The following is a 21,588-nucleotide window of genomic DNA, read 5'->3' as shown; positions in this document are numbered from 1 at the left end:
GACATCCAGATGGCCAACACACACATGAAACGATGCTCAGCATCCCTCCTCATCAGGGAAATACAAATCAAAACCACACTGAGATACCACCTCACGCCAGTCAGAGTGGCTAAAATGAGCAAATCAGAGAACTCTAGATGCTGGCGACGACGTGGAGAAACGGGCACCCTCCTGCACTGTTGGTGGGAATGCAAACTGGTGCATCCCCTCTGGAAAACAGTGTGGAGGTTCCTCAAAAAATTAACAACAGAACTCCCCTATGACCCAGCAGTTAGCACTGCTAGGAATTTACCCAAGGGATCCAGGAGTGCTGATGCACAGGGGCACATGGACCCCAATGTTCATAGCAGCACTCTCAACAGTAGCCAAAACATGGAAAGAGCCTAAGTGTCCATCAACAGATGAATGGATCAAGAAGATGTGGTTTATCTATACCATGGAATACTACATGGCAATGAGAAACAATGAAATCTGGCCTTGTGTAGCAACGTGGATGTAACTCAAGAGTGTTATGCTGAGCGAAATAAGTCAAGCAGAGAAAGACAGATATCATGTTTTCACTTATAAGTGGATCAGGAGAAACTTAACAGAGGAGGAAGGGGAGGAGAAGTGGAATAAACAGTTGGGGAGAGGGAGAGAGGCAAACCATGAGGGACTTTTGAATGCTGAGAACAAAATGAGGGCTGATGGGGGTGGGGGAGAGAGGAAGGGGGGGTGATGGTCATGGGGGAGGGCACTTGTGGGGATGAACACTGGGTGTTATATGGAAACCAACTTGACAAACTATTTGTAAAAAAAATAAATAAAATAAAAATAAAAAATATTTGTCTAAATCAGTGTCATAGAAATTTTCTCCTATGTTTTTCCTCTAGAAGCTTTTTTTTATTTTTGGATTTACATTTTGGCTGATTTATTTTTTATACGGTACAAAACTATGAATACAAGTTATTCATTTTCCTTTTCCTTCTCACCTTTATATTTCTTGACACCAATTTTTGAAAAGATTATGCTTTTTCTTTGAATTGTCTGTACACCTTTTTTATCCATTGTACTCTAATCTATAGATCTGTTTGTCTATCTTTATGTTAACACCACAGACTTCATTGACAATAATTTATAGTAAGTCTTGACATAGGGTAATGTAAGTCTTCTAACATTCTTCTTTATCAGAACTGTTTTGTCCATTTCTTCTTGTATTCTAACAACTTTTGTTTGAGATATTTTGAAGCTCTGTTATTAGGTACATAAACTTTTAGAATTATTTTGTCTTTTTGATAAATAGGTCCCTTATCAAAATTATATGATATAAATTATCTATGGTAATATTTTTTTGAAATCTATTTAAATTTGATAGATTTATTTGAAATCTATTAAATCTGATATTAAGTCAACTTTTTTTTAACAGTTTATTGTCACGTCACTTTCCATATAACACCTTGTGCCCATCCCAACAAGCGCCCTCCTCCATGCCCATCACCCCCCTCATTCTCCCCCTCACCCCCATCAGCCCTCGGTTTGTTCTCAGCATTCAAGAGTCTCTCATGGTTTGCCTCTCTCCCTCTCCCCCACTATTTTCCCCTTCTTCTCCCCCACGGTCCTCCATTAAGTTCCTCCCAATACTCCTATACGTGCAAACATATGGTAGCTGTCCTTCTCTGCCTGACTTATTTCACTCAGCATAACACCCTCAAGGTCCATCCATGTTGCTGCACATGGCCAGATTTCATTCTTTCTCATTGCCATGTAGTATTCCATGGTATAGATAAACCACATCTTCTTGATCCATTCATCTGTTGATGGACACTTAGGCTCTTTCCATGTTTTAGCTATTGTGGAGAGTGCTGCTATGAACATTGGGGTACATGTGCTCCTATGCCTCAGCATTTCTGTATCCCTTGGGTAAATTCCTAGCAGTGCTATTGCTGGGTCATAGGGGAGTTCTATTGTTAGTTTCCTGAGGAACCTCCACACTGTTTTCCAGAGGGGCTGCACCAGTTTACATTCCCACCAACCGTGTAGGAGGATGCCCGTTTCTCCACATCCTCGCCAGCATCTAGAGTTCTCTGATTTGCTCATTTTAGCCACTCTGGCTGGCGTGAGGTGGTATCTCAGTGTGGTTTTGATTTGTATTTCCCTGATGAGGAGGGATGCTGAGCATCGTTTCATGTGTGTGTTGGCCATCTGGATGTCCTCGTTGGAGAAGGGTCTGTTTATATCTTCTGCCCATTTTTTCACTGGATTGTTTGTTTTTCGGGTGTGGAGTTTGGTGAGTTCCTTATAGATTTTGGATACTAGCCCTTTACCTGATATGTCATTTGCAAGTATCTTTTCCCATTCCGTCGGTTGCCTATTAGTTTTATGGATCGCGTCCTTTGCTTTTAATCTTGATGAGGTCCCAATAGTTCAGTTTTGCTCTTGACTCCCTTGCCTTTGGGGTTGTTTCAAGTAAGAAATTGCTGCGGTTGTGGTCAAGGAGGATGTTTCCTGCTTTCTCCTCTAGGGTTTTGATGTTTTCCTGTCTCACATTCAGGTCCTTTATCCATTTTGAGTTTATTTTGGTGTATGGTGTGAGAAAATGATCTAGTTTCATTCTTCTGGATGTTGCTGTCCCGTTCTCCCAGCACCATCTGTTAAAGAGGCTGTCTTTTTTCCATTGGATACTCTTTCCTGCTTTGTCAAAGATCAGTTGGCTGTATACTTTTGGGCCCACTTCTGAGTTCTCAATTCTGTTCCATTGGTCTGTGTGTCTGTTTTTGTGCCAATACCATACTGTCTTGATGATGACAGCTTTGTAGTAGAGGCTAAAGTCTGGGATGTTGATGCCTCCCATTTTGGTTTTCTTCTTCAATATTACTCTGGCTCTTCGGGGTCTTTTGTTGTTTCATACAAATTTTAGAATAGTTTTTTCTAGCTTTGAGAAGTATGCTGGTGCAATTTTGATTGGGATTGCATTGAATGTGTAGATTGCTTTTGACAGTAATGACATTTTAACTATATTTATTCTTCTGACCCATGAGCATGGAGTGTTTCTCCATTTCTTTGTGTCTTCTTCAGTTTCCTTCATAAGTTTTCTATACTTTTCATCATACATATCTCTTGTATCCTTGGTTAGGTTTATTCCTAGGGATTTTATGGTTTTTTGTGCAATTGTGAATGGGATCAGTTTCTTGATTTCTCTTTCTATTGCTTCATTATTGGTGTATAAAAATGAAACCGATTTCTGTACGTTGATTTTGTACCCTGCAACTTGGCTGAATTCTTGGATCAGTTCTAGTAGGCTTCTGGTAGAGTCTGCCTGGTTTTCTGTGTAGAGTATTATGTCGTCTGTGAAAAGTGAAAGTTTGACTTGTTCTTTGCCAATTCTGATGCCTTTTATTTCCTTTTGTTGTCTTTTGGCTGATGCTAGGACTTCCAGCACTATGTTAAACAACAGTGGTGAGAGTGGACACCCCTATCGTGTTCCTGATCTCAGGGGGAAAGCTTCAGTTTTTCCCCATTGAGGATGATGTTAGCTGAGGGCTTCTCATAGATGACTTTTATGATGTTTAAGTAAGTTCCTTCTATCCCGACATTCTCTAGGGTCTTTATTAAGAAGCGATGCTGTATTTTGTCAAATGCTTTTTCTGCATCTATCGACAGGATCATATGGTTTTTCTCTTTTCTTTGTTAATGTGATGTATCACGTTGATTTGCGAATACTAAACCTGCCGTGTAACCCAGGAATGAATCCCACTTGATCTTGGTGGATAATTCTTTTTATGTGCTGCTGAATTCGATTTGCAAGTATCTTGTTGAGGATTTTTGCATCCGTATTCATCAAGGATATTGGCCTGTAGTTCTCTTTTTTGCTGGGTCTCCGTCTGGCTTAGGAATCAAAGTGATGCTGGCTTTATTAAATGAGTACGGAAGTTTTCCTTAGATTTCTGTTTTTTCGAATAGCTTGAGAAGAATTGGTATTAATTCTGTTTTCAACGTCTGGTAGAATTCCCCAGGGAAGCCATCTGGCCCAGGGCTCTTATTTGTTGGGAGATTTTTGATTACTGATTCGATTTCTTCACTAATTATGAGTCTGTTCAGATTTTCTCTCTTCCTGTGTGAATTTTGGTAGTGTTTGTTTAGGAATCTGTCTATTTCTTCTAAGTTGTCCAGTTTGATGACATATAATTTTTCATAGTATTCCCTGATCATTGCTTGTATTTCTGAGGGTTTGGTTTTAATAAGTCCATTTTCATTCATGATTTTGTCTGTTGGAGTGCTCTCTCTTTTCTTTTTGAGTAGCGTGGCTAGGGATTTGTCAATTTTGTTTATTTTTTCAAAAAATCAACTCTTGGTTTCATTGATCTGTTCAACTATTTCTTTGGTTTCTATATTGTTTATGTCTGCCCTGATTTTTATTATTCCTCTTCTCCTACAAGGTTTGAGGTGCTCTTGTTGCTCTCCCTCTAGATGCTTTAGGTGCGCTGTTAGATTTTGTACTTGTGCTCTTTCTAATTTCTTTAAATAGCCTGACCGCAATGTACTTTCCTTTTAGGACTGCGTTTGCCGCATCCCGTAGAGTTTGGATTATTGTATTTTCATTTTCATTTGTTTCCTTATATTTTTAAATTTCTTCTCTAATTGCCTGATTGGCCCATTCGTTCATAAGTAGGGTGTTCTTTAACCTCCATGTTTTTGGACGTTTTCCAGACTTCTTCCTGTGATTGATTTCCAGTTTCATAGCATTGTGATCTGAAAGTGTGCATGGTAGGATCTCAATTCTTTTATATTTATTGAGGGCTGCTTTATGTCCCAGTATGTGATCTATCTTGGAGAATGTGCCATGCGCACTTGAGAAGAAAGTGAATTCCATGGCTTCAGGATGTAGAGTTCTAAATATATTTGTCAAATCCATCTGGTGCAATGTGTCATTCAAGTCCATTGTTTCTTAGTGAGTTTCTGTCTAGATGTACTGTCCATTGCTGTAAGTAGAGTATTAAAGTCTCCTGCTATTAGCACATTCTTATCCATAGGATTGTTTCTGTTTTTGATTAATTGTTTAGTATATTTAGGTGCACCCATATTTGGTGCATAGACATTTATAATTGTTAGCTCTTCCTGATGAATAGACCCTGTAATTATTATATAATGCCCTTCTTCAACCCTTTGTACTGCCTTTCTTTAAAGTCCTGTTTGTCTGATATAACTACTCCAGCTTTCTTTTGATTTCCTGTAGCATGATATATATTTCTCCATCCCCTTACATTCAATCTGAAGGCGTTCTCCGGTCTAAAATGAATTTCTTATAGACAACAAATAGATGGATTTTGTTTTTTAATCCATTCTTCTACCCTATGTCTTTTGATTGGAGCATTCAGCCCATTTACATTCAGTGTTATTATTGAAAAATATGGGTTTAGAGTCATTGTGTTCTTTGTGGGATTCATGCTTGTGGTGGTGTCTCTGGTATTTTGCGTTCCTTGCAACATTTCCCTCAGAGAGTTCCCCTCAGGATTTCTTGTAGGGCTGGTTTAACGGTGATGAATTCTTTCAATTTTTGTTTAATAGGAAAGACTTTTATCTCTCCTTCTAATCTGAATCACAGGCTTGCTGGATAGAGGATCGTTGGCTGCATAATTTTTATGTTCATCACTTTGAAGATTTTCTGCCATTCCTTTCTGGCCTGCCCAGTTTCAGTAGATAGGTCTGTTACCACTCTACGGATAGGTCTCCCTTTGTATGTTAGGGCCTTTTCTCCCTTGCTGCTTTCAAGTCTCTCTTTGTCCTTATATTTTGCCATTTTTACTATGATATGTTGTGCAGATCGATTCAAGTTACAACTGAGGGGAATTCTCTGTGCCTCTTGGATTTCAACGTCTGTTTCCTTCCCCATATTGGGGAAGTTCTCTGCTATAATTTGTTCAAGGACTCCTTCAGCACCTTTCCCTCTCTTCCTCTTCTGGAATTCCTATGATACGGATATTATTCTGTTTGATTGTATCGCTGAGCTCTCAAACTCTCCTTTTTTGTTCCTGGATCAGTTTATCTCTCTTTTCCTCAGCTTCCTCTTTTTCTGTAATTGTGTCCTTCTAAATCACTTATTCTCCTTTCTGCCTCTTCAATCCGTGCATTGGACGCCTCCATTGTATTTTGCATCTAACTTAATGCATTTTTTAATTCATCACAACTATTTTTAAGCTCCATAGTCTGTAGCAATAGTTTCTCTGATGTCTTCCATGCCTTTTTCAAGCCCAGAGATTAATTTAATGACTATTCTAAATTCTTGTTCATTTATTTTGCCTATATCTGTTTTGAGCAGTACTTTAGCTGTCAATTCTTCCTGGAATTCCTTTGGAGGAGAGTTCTTCCATTTCATCATTTTAGTTAGCTTGCTATCTTTTGTTAATTTTAAAAGCTTGTTATGCACTCTGCACCTGCGAGTACTGCTGTACCAAAGAAGGTTCTTTGAGTGTCCAGGGCTTGTCCGTTCAGAAAGTGTTTTTTGAATGGTGTCTCTTGGCGTCTCTTGTTGAGACTGTGGTTATTTTATTTTCCTACTCATAGTGGTATTTGAGTCTCTCCACCATGTGTGCTTTGGTTTGTTTCTTGAGGTAGCCCTGGGGAAAAAAAAAAGAGACAGACAAACACACAGGGAACAAAGGCACAGAGACGCACAGACAAATCCAACAAACACACAAACCAAAAGGGAAAAAGAAAAAGAAAGAAAGAAAGGGATTCATACAAAAAATAAATAAATAAATAAAGGTAGGAGGGAAGACAAATAATAAAAATAAAAATACATAAACAAAAGAAAAAAAGAAAAGAAAAAACCCATTAGACAAAGAACAGTCTAAGTTTTTTAAATGTTTTATTTTATTTTCGAGAGAGAGACAGTGTGAGCAGGGAGCGTCAGAGAGAGAGTGGGAGACACAGAATCTAAAACAGGCTCCAGGCTCTGAGCTGGCTGTCAGCACAGAGCGCGATCCAGGGCTCAAACCCACGAACCATGAGATCATGACCTGAGCCAAAGTCGGACGCCTAACCGACTGAGCCACCCAGGCGCCCCTACAAAGGACAGTCTAAAGCATAGAACCAGAATCCCAGCTACAAATAAAGAGCTGGGTGTATGCCGTGCTGATGGAAGAGCATATACAAAGAGAGAACCGACAGGGTGGAGAGGAAGCGAAATTGGAAATGAAATGAGCAGGCAGAAAGCCTAAGAGGCTTAATTCAAAGAGAGAAAGAGGGGAATATGGTTGGAGAGGAGGTGAAAGAAATGACGATAATGCTACTCAGGGAAACTAAATAGTCTGATTACTCCAGAGAGAGAGAGAGATAAAAAGGTAGCGGTGGAGGTGTAGAATTTACATCTAGAGAATGGATTAAATGTGACTGTTTAAGCAAGCCAGTGGCCAGAATTAATCACAGCAGTGCATCCATGTTGGTCTTGCCCTGGCTCCAGTAAAAAACAAACAAACAAACAAACAAAAAGGGCAGCTCTCTAGCGGAGATGGGCGTGGTTTGGTCCAGTGCATCCCGCGGGGGTCCTGCCTTGGTGGTTGTGGGGAGAAGAGTGGTGGCGCCCCAGTCCTTTTTCGAACCAAGCGTTATACTCACTCTTTTGGGTGTGATCTCCCTGTGTCGGGGACGTAGCCAAGGTGGGCCGTGCTCTATATCCCAAGCCAGGCCTCGTTTCCAGATCTCAGTCCTTCGCCCCATTGATATCACCTGAAATATAAACTCGCAGGTGAGTCCCTCAGAGCAGTTTCAAGCCTCTCGCCTCCCCCCTGGGGGTCCAGCTGAGCCAGAAGCACAAAGGCGTGGCTTCAGGCACCGCTCGCGTCCCCTCCAGGTCCAGCTGGCGAGTGGGGAGCAGTTTACCCCAGGATGGCCTCGGACGAGTGCGTCCCGCCTAGGGTCAGCTGGAGAGCAGGAAACCGGGTCCTTCTGTGTCCCGAGCGGAAGCTTTTCTCTTTTCCAGCGACAGGGACAGTGTCTTGGGCAGTTTTGGCCACTCTTTCTTTTTTCCCCCTAGACTCACCGCTTCTCCCCGCAAAGGGGGATCCCCCCTCCCTCCCTGTCTCTGGTCCCGGCCCGATTTTATCTTCCCCACTTCGCACTCATGCTATAAGGTTTTCTCAACAGACTCTGTCTCCTTTTCCTCCCAAACTCCTGGATTCTGTAAGGGCTCCTCTGGCTTCAAGCCTTCTCCGTGTGAGAGATGGAGGCGAGTGAAATGTACAGAGCTCCCTGCTTCTCTGCCATCTTACCTCCCCTCTCTTGAATTTAAATTTTTAAAAGAGAAAGAAATCATGCCATTTCTAACGACATACATGGAGCTAGAGAGTATAATGCTAAGCGAAATAAGTCAGTAAGAGAAAGACAACTACCATATGATTTTTACTCATATGTGGAATTTAAGAAACAAAACAAATGAGCAAAGGGGAAAAAAGTGAGAGGAAAACCGAGAAACAAACTCTTAATAGAGAACAAACTGATGGTTACCAGAAGGGAGGTGGAGGGGGAAGGGTTAAATAGGTCATGGGGATTAAGGAGTTCATTTGTCATGATGAGCCTTGGGTGATATATGGACATGTTAAATCACTCTAGTGTACACCTGAAACTAATATTACACTGTACGTTAACTAATTTAAATAAAAACTTTAAAAATTAAAACAAAATACTATGATGGATATAACAATGCTACCAGAAGATGTTCACTAATAAAACTTCAGTAATTAATAAAAAAAAAATACTAGAATTCAGATAGACCACGCTTCCTGATCCTAAATACAATGTTTCCACTTGGCAGTCTGCATTTCTATGTATTACATAGATTGATCTTGTATAGTATTAAATGTGATGTAAACATACCTTGTTATAATTATCACTATCCTTTTACCTAATAAGGGCTAGATATAGTTCATTATGTAGCAGGAAATGTGCTGGGTCATTTGCCCTATCCTGGTACAGCATAATCAACATTTTGAACTATTTAATTTTAAACACAATTTAAGAATTTTCAAGTAAAGGAAGCTGTGCTGTAAATAAATTGAGAGGGCTTTAGAGATTTTAGTCCATGAGAAAGGATATTTCCTGTTTGGCCTTTGAGCATTCAGAAAATAAGATGAACACTGAAAACTGAAGAATTAAAGTGACCTTTGGTCAGATCTGAGCCACGAGGATAATCATTATAAAATCAAAACCCATGACGTATATCTCAAGGAGAGACACAGCAATACTGATACAGCATCTCACTAAATACTTGCTAACATAAACTATCCTTCTCTTGGGGCACCTGGGTGGCTCCGTCGGTTAAGCGTCTGACTTCGGCTCAGGTCATGATCTCATGGTTCATGGGTTCAAGCCCCACGTCGGGCTCCATGCTGACAGCTAGCTCAGAGCCTGGAGCCTGCTTCAGATTCTGTGTCTCCCTCTCTCTGACCCACCCCTGCTCATGCTCTCTCTCTCTCAGAAATAAATAAAACATTTAAAAAAAATTTTTAAATAAAAAAAATAAATTATCCTTCTCTCTTTTTCTTATTCCTTCTGTCCGAAAGATGGGTGAGGACCTATATTAACCACTTCTAAAAGCGTCTGCATAACGACATCTATGCAAGGAAAGTACGCACAGGAAAGAATCTTGAATGTGAAAGCTATTACAAGTAGGCATATAAATAGAGAGGGATGGTTCCCTAAGCTTTCAGACTACATTATACAGTTGATCCTTGAACAATGTGGGGACTTAAGGGAACTGACCTCCCCCAGCCCCACACGGTTGAAAAATCATGATGACTTTTGAGTCCTCAAAAACTTAACTACTAACAGCCTACTGCTGACCAGAAGCTTTACCAATAACAGCCAATTAACATGTATTCTATATGTTATATGTATTATATACTGTGTTCTTACAATAAAGTAAGCTGGAGAAGAGCAAATGTTAACAAGAAAATCAGGAGGAAGAGAAAATGTATTTATAATAATATATTCATTGAAAAGACATCCATGTAGGAGTGGATCCATGCAGTTCAGACCTGTGTTGTTCAAGGATCAACTGTTCTTTCAGCTCCCCCCCTCCCCCAACTTCCTAGAATATTAATCAGTTACAGAATTGTTAAGACCGGTGGTGTGTTCAGCTTACACCTTATAGATGGAAATCTGGAGCCAAAAAACTATTGTTATTTGTGAACAATTAAAGAAGTTATTAGAGTTGTGAAAGACAAGATTAAAAATTTCAAATAGTTAAAAAAAAACCTTCATTTCATTTGACAGAGAAACCATCTATGGGAGGATGTGGTATTTCACTTCAGACTTCTCCCGAGGTGACACTGCATACACCACGCTGGCTTTGGATCGGCACACTGACACTGCCTATTTTCAAGAGCCCTGTGGGTAAGTGGATTCAAATTTTCCATATTAGGATCCTTACATGTTATGGTCTTGATTAATTTCTTAATCATTTTCCATTCTAATTGAACCAATATAATCTCTGCTGCTGATGTGGATGACTATTTCTTTTTCTTCTCTTAGAAACATGGTCATTTTTTAGTACCCTAGCTCAGTCTTAGGAATTATAAAAATAAATTTTTTGAAATGGTTGAAAATACACCTTACTACATAAATGGATCTTAATTTTGTTTATTTATATTTTTGTCAAATTAGTTACAAATAACAAAAAAAAATTTTCCTAACCAGTAATTTTGGAATTGTACAGTTTTCTTATATTTAGTTATATTGCAAAGAGGTCAATATTCTAAACACAGCTGCTTTGGGTTGGTGTTAACAGGGATTTGAATCCAATTTATAAGAAGGTGGATACGAGGAATTAATGAAAAATCGTTTCACATAGAATCAGAAGTTGCTGAGCCAAAGATATACCATACTTTTTCCCCAGCTTTATTGCTATATAGTTGACATAAAACATTATATAAATTTAAAGTGTATAGTGGTTATAAATTGTAACCTGATTACCATTGTAGCTAACAGAGAGTAGATCCTAAATGTTCTCACCACAAAAATGAAATGATAATTATGTGACATGATGAATAAATACTGAACTTACCTACCATTTGCCACTTATTAGAGGTACCTTTGTAGTTGTTATTTTGCTGTTATCAATCTTACTCCTGCATATATAGATGATAAGTCTGAGGCACAAAGATCTTAGTAAAGTGAGTGTACATATGCATTTATAAAGACCATATGAGAGGGTGATAATATGCAATTGATTGTGGTTGCATTGGTTTTATTTAAGAGTTTGTAACTTAAGAATATTTCGTTCTGGGGAGGAAGAATAAAGCAGCTTTTAGAGATCCTTGTCAATATTATCAATATATGAAGATTCCCACAGCCTGCATCCTTGTTCTAGGCAGTGCAGAAGGAAGAAAGAGGAAATGGGATGAGAAGCAACTAGACAGAACTTGACATTCAAATACTGAGTAACTCTTTTCTCAAATTTGAGTAACTGACTACCAAAGGACCAAGTACATTAGCAGTATAATGAGAGTGGTTGAGAGTTCAGGCCATGTCATCAGCAGATCTGGATCTGCATCCCAGCTGGCACATATGTTAGCTTTATGATTTTGGACGAATAACTTCGCTGTGCCTCAGTTTCTTCATTGGTAAAATGGAACAGAACAAGTGATAAAACCTATTCATTAGTATCGCTCAGGGATTAAATTCCATAATGTATTTAAAGTACTTGTCATACTGCCTGAAACATATTAAGTGCTCAAGAAATGCTAGCTATGATTATTATCACTTTGGCCATTGCCATCATCATCATCAACATTGTTAATATGCCTTGTCCTTTCTGAAGCTACCTTTGCTCTGAATCTCATATTTTCCAGCTTCCTTGGAGATTTCTTCCTCCTACATATCCACCCTTTCCATACGTATTGAACCCTTCCTATCAGCTTCTCATATCTTCTTTGGACTCTGTCTCCCTCTAGTTACAGCCCTGCCTTATTCCTCCCCTTTACAGCTAAATTTATTAAAAGAATCGTCTATATTCAATATCTTTTTATTTTTACTTCCCAGTCACTCCTCAAATCCATAGTCAGCTAGTTCATCCAATCCCCTCCCAATTAAAATTACTCTCTCCAAAGTCACCAGAAACTAACTTATTGCCATACTCAGTGTGTACCTTTCAGTCTACATCTTACTTGATCCCTGGGGCATGACATTAACCACTACCTCTTCTTAAATATCATTTATTTTTTTAGTTTTCGTCCTACATCTCTAACCACTTTTCTTCAGCCTCCTGTGCTGCCTTATTCTCCTTGGTCCATTTCTTACTTGAAATGATCTCTCCAAATGACTTCTTCCATGCTCTTGGCTTTGGCTATCACCTACAGACAATTACAAAATCCACCTATCTTCTGAGTTAAATAACTTCAACTAGCTATTAAACAATCTTGACCTAGATGTTTCACAGAAAGCTCAACAGTCCAGAAGTGAACTGTCTCATTTTATTTTTTTAATATTTATTTATTTTTGAGAGAGAGAGAGAGAGAGCAAGCACACACAAGTGGGGGAGGGGCAGAGAGAGGGAGACACAGAATCCCAAGCAGGCTTCAGCACCTGAGCTGTCAGCACAGAGCCCAATGTGGGACTCGAACTCATGAACTGTGAGATCATGACCTGAGCTGAAGTTGAACACTTAACTGACTGAGCCATCCAGGGGCCCCTGACCTTTCTAATTTTAATTGTGTTTATATTAAGTTCTCCTTGATTTTATTCCTTCTATCTGGATTCATATTTATTACTTATTTTACTTTGTTATTTACTTTTATGTTTATTATTCTTCTAAATTATTATTAATTTTATTTTCCCCTGGTTAATTTGGGAATTGTAGTTTAGCTTTCTAGTCCACCTTTAAGTCACCTTTCCTTTCCCTGTTAATATTTTCAGCCACAAATGACTCAACTATTTCAACATGGCCCCTAAACTGAACTTCTTCAACCCCTCACACTCCCTCATTATAATCCAATTACACTTCTGCCTGTATTCTCCATCTTAGCATATGACAAATTACAACACCCTTCTTTAAGCTCAAGCCCTCAATATTTTTGATTATTTCAGTCATCAGGTTGCTCTCTACATTTTTTGTCTCTTGCTTCCCACCAGTCCATCTCCCATATGATCATCCTAAGCAAGTCTTAAAAATGTTAATGTGACCATAGAGCTTCCCAGTTTAAAATCCTTTTGTGATTCTCTGTGCTATGCTGATATACACTTCTTGTTCTCTTCCTTGAATGTAAGGAAGGACACCTTGTAAATGATGTCCTTTCTTTGTGGCTCCTCTCCATCTTGTATATAACTTTATTATAGTGCCTATCGTATCTTATTGGTATTTATATGCTTCATGTTTTCCTACTAGACTACGGGCTTCTTTAAAACAGAGATTATAGGGGCGCCTGGGTGGCTTAGTCGGTTAAGCGTCCGACTTTCGCTTAGGTCATGATCTCGCGGTTCGTGGGTTCGAGCCCCGCGTCGGGCCCTGTGCTGACTGCCAGCTCAGAGCCTGGAGCCTGTTTCAGTCTGTGACTCCCTCTCTCTGACCCTCCCCTGCTCAGGCTGTCTCTCTCTCTCTCCTAGAAATAAATAAAACATTAAAAAAAAATTAAAAAAAAAAACACAGAGATTATATCTTATTCATGTCTGTATTCCCAGGATCTGGCACATGTAGGCTTTAATTCATATTGACTATGTTTAGAAGAAACCTGTAATGGCATTAATATTTCAAAGCACAAAAAAGTACCACTAGCTATAAGGAAAGATAATTAGGAAATGAAAATGACACAAGTAGATTCAGTTATTATTTCATATATAATTTTCTAAAATTTTGATATGTTCTCTTTTCTCCACTGAAAAGAAGACTAATTTTTTTCCCTCTTCAGCATTCAAGTGTTTCACTGTCTTAAGCATGAAGGAACAGGTGGCAAGACACTGCTGGTAGATGGATTCTATGCAGCAGAACAGGTACTTCAAAAGGCACCTGAGGAATTTGAACTCCTCACCAAAGTGCCATTGAGGCATGAATATATTGAAAATGTTGGAGAATGTCACAACCACATGATTGGGGTTGGACCAGTCTTAAATACCTACCCATGGAATAAAGAGCTCTATTTGATCAGGTGAGCACCAAAGAACTATCCCCCGCTGTAATGTATTTACCGATTATTAGCCTTCAAATGTAATGAAAATCCCTAAAATCCTTAATCATTTTAATCTTGCTATTTTATGTCTCATTATTAACAATTTCTGTTCCTATTATACTTCCCATGGAATAATAAATAGTCCAACGGGTAAAGAATACTAGAATTTAAGATGAAAACATTATTAAAATAAAAAAAGTGATTAAATTGTGCTCAGCGACCAAACAGCTAGAGGACCCAAAGGCATGATGACCACATTTGTCTGTAGCCCACATTTATGCAAATCTCCTGACCTGTATATCCAACAGTCTACTAGATCCTGCCACTTAGGTATCTCGTAGGATCATAAAGCATATCGTATGCAAAATTGAACTCATCGTCTCCACTCATTTCAGCCTGATGCTCCACACGCAGTTGTAAAGATGAAAATAAACTCTTGTTCCTGCTTTTGCCCCTGGATTTTAATATGAACTGCATAAATACTAATCCACTGCCATCTGTTAACCTCCTTTGGAAAACTCTCCCTTAGTCATCTCTTGTATCCCCGTTGCTTAGAACAGTGAGCAGGTAATCAATAAGTTTTCCAACATTTGATCAGAAACATTTTTAAACATATAGAAAAGTTGTAAGCATTTACAGTAAAGCCCACAGACCCACCACCTAGATTTTACCAGGAAGGTATTTCTATGCTTGTTTTCTTATCTATCTGCCTATCTACCTGCCTATCTACCTGCCTATCTATCTATCTATCTATCTACCTATCTATCTATTAATCTTATTTTTAATGCATTTCAAAGTACATTGCAGATATGATTACATGTCCCCCTAAATGCTTCAGCATTTATATCTTTGTTTAATATTTGTTTACAAATTTTTAGTTTTGAAATAAAATTTACATAAAAATGTTTAAAAATATCAAATATACACTTGCTGGATTTGGACAAATGCATATACCTATGTAAACCAAACCTCTGTCAAGATATGGAATGTTTCCGTCATTGTAGAAAGTCCCCTTATACCCCTTCCCAAGCCAGCCCTGCACAGCCACCCCAGAGGAGATCACGGTTCTTATTTTTGCCACCATAGATTAGTTTGGCCTGTTCTAGAAATTCATAGCATAGAATAAATCCATGCTTTTATTAACAAACACCTGGGCTGTTTCTAATTTGGGGTTATTATGAATAAAACTGTCATGAGCATTCATAGAAAAGTATTTTTGTAGATATGTGTCTTCATTCCGCCCTAAGAGTGGGATGGCTGTGTCATAGAGTAGGTGAGTGTTTAATTTCATAAGCAACTGCCAGCACTTTTACTAGAGGAGTTGTTTGATTTTATATGGTTGTCAGCAGTTTGTGAGGGTTGTAGCTGCTCCACGTCCTGCTGCTGACAACTGCCTGTTGTCAGTCCCACTAGTTTTAGCCATTATGGTTTTAATGCATATGTTTAAAATGCATTTAATTTGCATTTTTTGATGACTGATGATGTTGAGTATCTTCCCATGTCCTTATTGGCCATTTATATATCTTCTTTCTGAAGTATCTGATTACATCTTTTGCCCATTTTTTCATTGAGTTGTCTTTTCATTATTGAGCTATAGGAGTTCTTTATATATGCTGGTCACTATTTCTTACTGAATATATATAATGTTATTTTCTATGCTGTAGCTTACCTATTTATTTTTTAATGGTGTGTTTTTATGGGCAGAGAATTTTAATTTTAATAAAATATAATTGATTATTTTTAAACAATTATTGTTTCTATGACCTGCATAAGAAATCTTTGACTAACCCTATGACATAATGACATTCTCCTATGCTATGCTTTCTAAAGGTACGATAGTTTTATTTTTTATGTTTAAATCTATGATCTATCTCAAATTAATTTTTTCTATGCTGTGAGGTATAAGTTCATAGTTTTTACATATGGATGTCCAGATGTTGTAGCTGCATTGGATTGCCTTTGCAACTCTGTCAAAAATCAAATGGCCAATGTGTAGCAACATGGATGGACCTTGAGGGTGTTATGCTGAGCGAAATAAGTCAGGCAGAGAAGGACAAATATCATATGTTTGCATGTATAGGAGGATTAGGAGGAATTTAACTGAGGAACAAGGGGGAGAAGAAGGGGGGAAATGGTGGGGGAAAGGGAGAGAGGCAAACCATGAGAGACTCTTGAATGCTGACAAAAACTGAGGACTTATGGATGTGGGGGGGAGGGGGGATTGGCATGGAGGAGGGCACTTGTGGGGATGAGCACTGGGTGTTATGTGGAAACTAATTTGACAATAAACTATTTGTAAAAAAAAAAAAATCAAATGGCCATATAAATGGGGATTTGTCTCTGGAAGCTCTATTTGATTCTATTATGTATTGGTGGATCTTTATGACATGATGGATCCACACTGTCTTGGCTACTGCAAGTAATTTTGAAGTCAGATAATATGTTTGTTAGCTTTATTCTTTTTTAAGATTCTTGTGGATATTCCAGATCAGAGGTCTACAGATTTTTTTTGTAAAGGGCTAGATAGCAAATATTTTAGGCTTGTGGGATATATGGTCTTCATTGCAACTACTCAATACTGTTGTGGATGCACAACAGCAGCCATAAACAATATATAAATGAATGAGTGTGACTGTGTTCTAAGAAATATTATTTACAGAAGTGGTCAGTGGTCTGGATTTGGCCCACAGACCACAGTTTGCCAAGCCTGGTTCTAGATTCTTTATATTTCTATACAGATTTTTAAATCAGCCTGTCAATTTCTAGGAAAAAGCTTGTTAGGGTTATGGTTGGGATTGCTTTGAACCTATAGATCATTTTGGCAATAACTAACAAACTAACAGTTTTGAGTCTCCCAATCCATGAACCTAATTTATCTTCTATTTATTTAGGTCTTCTTTAATTTCTGTTAGCAGTGTTTTGTGGTATGGAAGATACAGATCTTATGTATCTTTTGTCAATTTTATTCCTAAATGTTTTCATATTTTGATGGTATTATAAAATAAAATTTTAATATTATTTTCAAATTATCTGCTGCCATTATTTTAAAATTTTATTTCTTTTTAAATTACCATTTCATTCTATACCTTTGCTAAAATAATTCATTAGTTCTAAGTTTCTGATTTTTGGGTTTCTTCAAATTTTTCTATATAGAAAATCATGTTGTAGGGATAGTTTTATTTTTTCCTTTCCAATCTATATGGTTATTCCTTTGTTTTTCTTACCTTACTACACTGGCTAGCATCTCTGTCACTATGTTAAATAACAGTGGCAAGAGCAGACATCCTTAGGATGAAAGTGTTTAGTATTTTGCCAGGTATGATATTAGCTATAAGAGTGTTGATGATGTCTTTTATATTCTGGATGAATTTCCCTTCCAAGTTTCCTGAGATTTTTTAAAAATCATAAATGGGTATTAAATTTTAATAAATTCTTTATATTCAGTTATCATGAAAATAATTATGTGATTTTTCTTCTTTATTCTGTTAATATTGTAAGTTATATTAATTTTAAATGTTAAATCAGCCTTGTGCTCCAAGGATAAACTATTCTTGGTTACAATTTATTACTATACACACACTGTACTTGTGTGTGTGCATGTCTGCATGTGTATATTTACTACTATGGATTCAATCAAGAAATAAATACCACACATTAGTTTCATTTTGTTGTTAATTTTTTAACTTTAATTCATGAACAGTTAACATACAGTATTATGTTAATTTCAGGTATACAATATAGTGATTCAACAATTGTATACATTACTCAGTGCTCATCATGACAAGTACACTCCTTAATCCCCATCACCTATTTTTCCCATCCCCACCCACCTCCCCTTTGGTAACCATCAGTTTGTTTTCTATAGTTAAGAATCTGTTTCATGATTTGTTTCTCTCTCTTCTTTTTTTCCCTCTGCTTCTTTTGTTTCTTAAATTCCAATATGAGTGAAATCATATACAATTCGTCTTTCTCTGACTGATTCAGTTCACATAGCATTATACTCTAGCTCCATCCATGTTGTTGCAAATGGTAAGATTCATTCTTACATATGACAGAATAATATTCCATTGTGTATATATATATATATACACACACACACCACATCTTCTCTATCCATTCATCAATTGATGGACACTTGGGCTGCTTCCATAATTTGGCTAAACATGCGTATATCCCTTCCTTGCATAAGTTCCATATATATTTTGGATACTGACCCTTTATTGGATATGTTATTTGCAAATATCTTCTCTGATTCCATAAGTGGCCTTTTAGCTTTGTTGATTGTTTCCTTCACTGTGCAAAAGCTTTTATTTTGATGTAGTCCCAATAGTTTATTTTTCCTGTTGTTTCCCTTACCTCAGGAGACAGCTAGAAAAATGTTGTTAAAAAACTTATAAAACTCAACACCCAAAAAACAATCCAGTTAAAAAGTGGGCAGAAGGCATGAATAGACATTTTTCCAAAGAAGACATACAGATGACCAACAAGACACATGAAAAGAGGCTCAATATCACTCATGATCAGGGAAATACAAATCACAACTATAATGAGATATCTCCTCACATCTGTCAGAATGGCTGACATTAACAACACAGGAAGCAACAGATGTTGGTGAGGATGCAGAGAAAGGGAAACCCTCTTGCGCTGTTTGTGGGAATGAAAACTGGTGCAGCCACTCTGGAAACAGGATGGAGGTTCCTCAAAAAATAAAAATAGAATCACCCTGTGATCTAGCAATTGCATGACTAGGTATTTACCCAAAGACTGCAAAAATACTAATTCAAAGGGACACATACATCCTGATGTTTATAACAGCAGTATTTACAATATTTAAATTATGGAAAGAGTAGGGGCGCCTGGGTGGCTTAGTCGGTTAAGCGTCCGACTTTCGCTTAGGTCATGATCTCGCGCTTCGTGGGTTCGAGCCCCGCGTCGGGCTCTGTGCTGACTGCCGGCTCAGAGCCTGGAGCCTGTTTCTGAGTCTATGTCTCCCTCTCTCTCTGACCCTCCCCTGCTCACGCTGTCTCTCTCTCTCTCTCTCCTAGAAATAAATAAAAATATTTAAAAAAAAATTATGGAAAGAGTCCAGAGGTTTATCCATTGACTGATGAATGGATAAAGAAGATGGAATATTATTCAGCCATAAGAAATAATGAAATCTTGCCATTTGCAGTGATGTGGATGGAGCTAAGAGTATTATGATAAGTGAAACAAGTCAGTCAGGAAAGACAAATAGCATGTGATTTGACTCATGTGATTTAAAGAAACAAAACAGGGGCGCCTGGGTGGCTTAGTCGGTTAAGCGTCTGACTTTCGCTTGGGTCATGATCTCGCGGTTCGTGGGTTCGAGCCCCGCGTCGGGCTCTGTGCTGACTGCCAGCTCAGAGCCTGGAGCCTGTTTCAGAGTCTGTGACTCCCTCTCTCTCTGACCCTCCCCTGCTCACGCTCTCTCTCTCTCTCCTAGAAATAAATAAAAAAATATTAAAAAAAAAAAAGAAACAAAACAAACAGTCATAGCAGGGGAAAGAGAGAATAAAACCAAGAAACAGACTCTTAACTATAGAGAATTCACTGATGGATACCAGAGAAGAGATCGGTGGAGGGATGAGTTAAATAGGTGATGGGGATTAAGGAGGGCACTTGTGATGAGAACCAGGTGTTGTATGGAATCGAATCACTAAATTGTACAGCTGAAACTGATATTATGTTGCATGTTAATTAACTGGAATTTAAATAAAACTAAGAAAGTTAGGGAAAAAATGTTGGGGGGAGTTAAGATGGCAGTGGATTTGGGAGACCCTAGGCATGCCTTTCCCTTGAACACAGCTAGATAAATATCAAATCATTTTGAACACTGAAGAAATCAATCTAAGGACTGAGAGTAAAAATACACAACTAGAGGTGAAAAGGCCAGCACATTGTGGGAGGTAGGAGCTGTGAAGAGTTGGTTTGGGGTAGAGAAGCTGCAGGTGCTGCAATGGGAAGGGATCCTTGATCACGGACAGAGGAGCAAGAGAGAAAGAGAAAGAATGAAAGTGCAAAAGGTATTCCCCAAGATAAGCTCTTCCCCAAAACCATTGACTGTGAAAAGGAGGGCGCTGTATACCGTAAGTTTTTATAGTGAAGCACAGAGTCTAAAGTTTCAGAGGTCTGCACCATCGCCAGGGCCATGCCTGGAAGGCTTGGTGGTGCCCCAGTGGGGAAGGAAGGCAGAGACCTGGGAGCAGGCAGCGTGGTCTGAGAATCCCCTGGATTGCACAAGGAGAAGCAATTCCCTTGCTTGGAGTGCATTTGGGAGAGATTGCACAGCCTCTCCAAGGGCAAAAGACCTGGGAGACACTACTGACCTTTCCTGTTCACTAACGTAGGAACGGGAACACTGGCTGAGGGCAATAAGCCTTTGTGCTGGCTTTCTGCTACGCTTTACCAAAAACTCTGAACCACTGCATGGTTGTGCAACCAGTTTCTGGGACAAGCCAGCACTGGCCACAGCACAGTAAGAACCTCCCCCAGAGGGTCAGCATGGGTCCCCGCCATGCAGATCTCTAAAATACGGAGTTTTGAAACCCAGCTGCAAGCCTGAGATAAAACACAGGAGTGCTGTGCCTCCTGGTAGGTGGACAGCTCAGACACAGGCAAGGTGAATGCGGAGATCTGGTGGAAGCCAGGGACACAAGAGAGGTGATTTGTTCTTCTGTGAGGGTTTCCTGAAGAGAGGCGGGGGTGAACTTCCCAATCCAGGGATGAAAGCAGGGGGATGCCTTTTTCACCCCCAGCATCAGCACTGACCTACTTCACTGAGCAAAACAGTGCCACCAAGTGGAGGCCAGAGCCACTTACACCAAGCCCTGCCCCACTGTGACCTACAGTTACATCCCCAGTAGGGCAAGTCCACTGAGAATTAGCACAGCAGGCCCCATCCCCAGCAGACCAGCACAAACCTCTCACAGGCACCAAGTGTACTGATCATAGAGTGCTACAAAGCGTCAGCTCTAGGGCAAATAGGATCTAGCTTCCTTTGGTTCCCCTTGCCCTTGGGATTAGAAAAAGCAATTTAAAAAACCTTTTTTTTTAAAAAAAAAAATCTAGCTTCTTTTACTTTCAACAATAGCCAAATCATGGAAAAAGCCTAAATGTCCATCAACTGATGAAGGGATCAAGAAGATGTGGTTTATCTATACCATGGAATACTACATGGCAATGAGAAACAATGAAATCTGGCCATGTGTAGCAACCTGGATGGACCTTGAGGGTGTTATGCTAAGGAAATAAGTCAGGCAGAGAAGGACATATATCATATGTTTTCACTTACAAGTGGAACAGGAGAAACTTAATGGAGGACCATGGGGGAAAGAAGGGGGGAAATAGTGGGGGAGAGGGAGGGAGGCAAACCATGAGAGACTCTTGAATAGTGAGAACAAACTGAGGGCTGATGGAGGTGGGGGAAGGGGGG

At 38.9% G+C, this 21,588-nt stretch overlaps 1 protein-coding gene across 3 annotated transcripts in view; it reads left to right on the top strand.

Annotated features, from left to right (window-relative positions):
• TMLHE (trimethyllysine hydroxylase, epsilon) overlaps positions 1–21,588 on the top strand; it is a 91,615-nt gene that overhangs the window by 50,713 nt on the left and 19,314 nt on the right. For 2 of the 3 annotated variants that reach the window (XM_039225338.1, XM_039225340.1), the window contains exons 5-6: positions 10,249–10,368; positions 13,878–14,114. In XM_039225338.1, the coding sequence (XP_039081269.1) occupies positions 10,249–10,368; positions 13,878–14,114 (357 nt within the window). The remainder of the gene's footprint in view (positions 1–10,248; positions 10,369–13,877; positions 14,115–21,588) is intronic. The other variant, XM_039225341.1, reaches the window with a different exon arrangement.

Source organism: Hyaena hyaena, unplaced genomic scaffold (genome assembly GCF_003009895.1).
Source record: "Hyaena hyaena isolate Hyena2069 unplaced genomic scaffold, ASM300989v1 scaffold_2062, whole genome shotgun sequence".
Classification (NCBI taxonomy): domain Eukaryota; kingdom Metazoa; phylum Chordata; class Mammalia; order Carnivora; family Hyaenidae; genus Hyaena; species Hyaena hyaena.
Note: the sequence above shows the minus strand (reverse complement) of the source record. Positions and strands in the feature narration are given on the sequence as shown.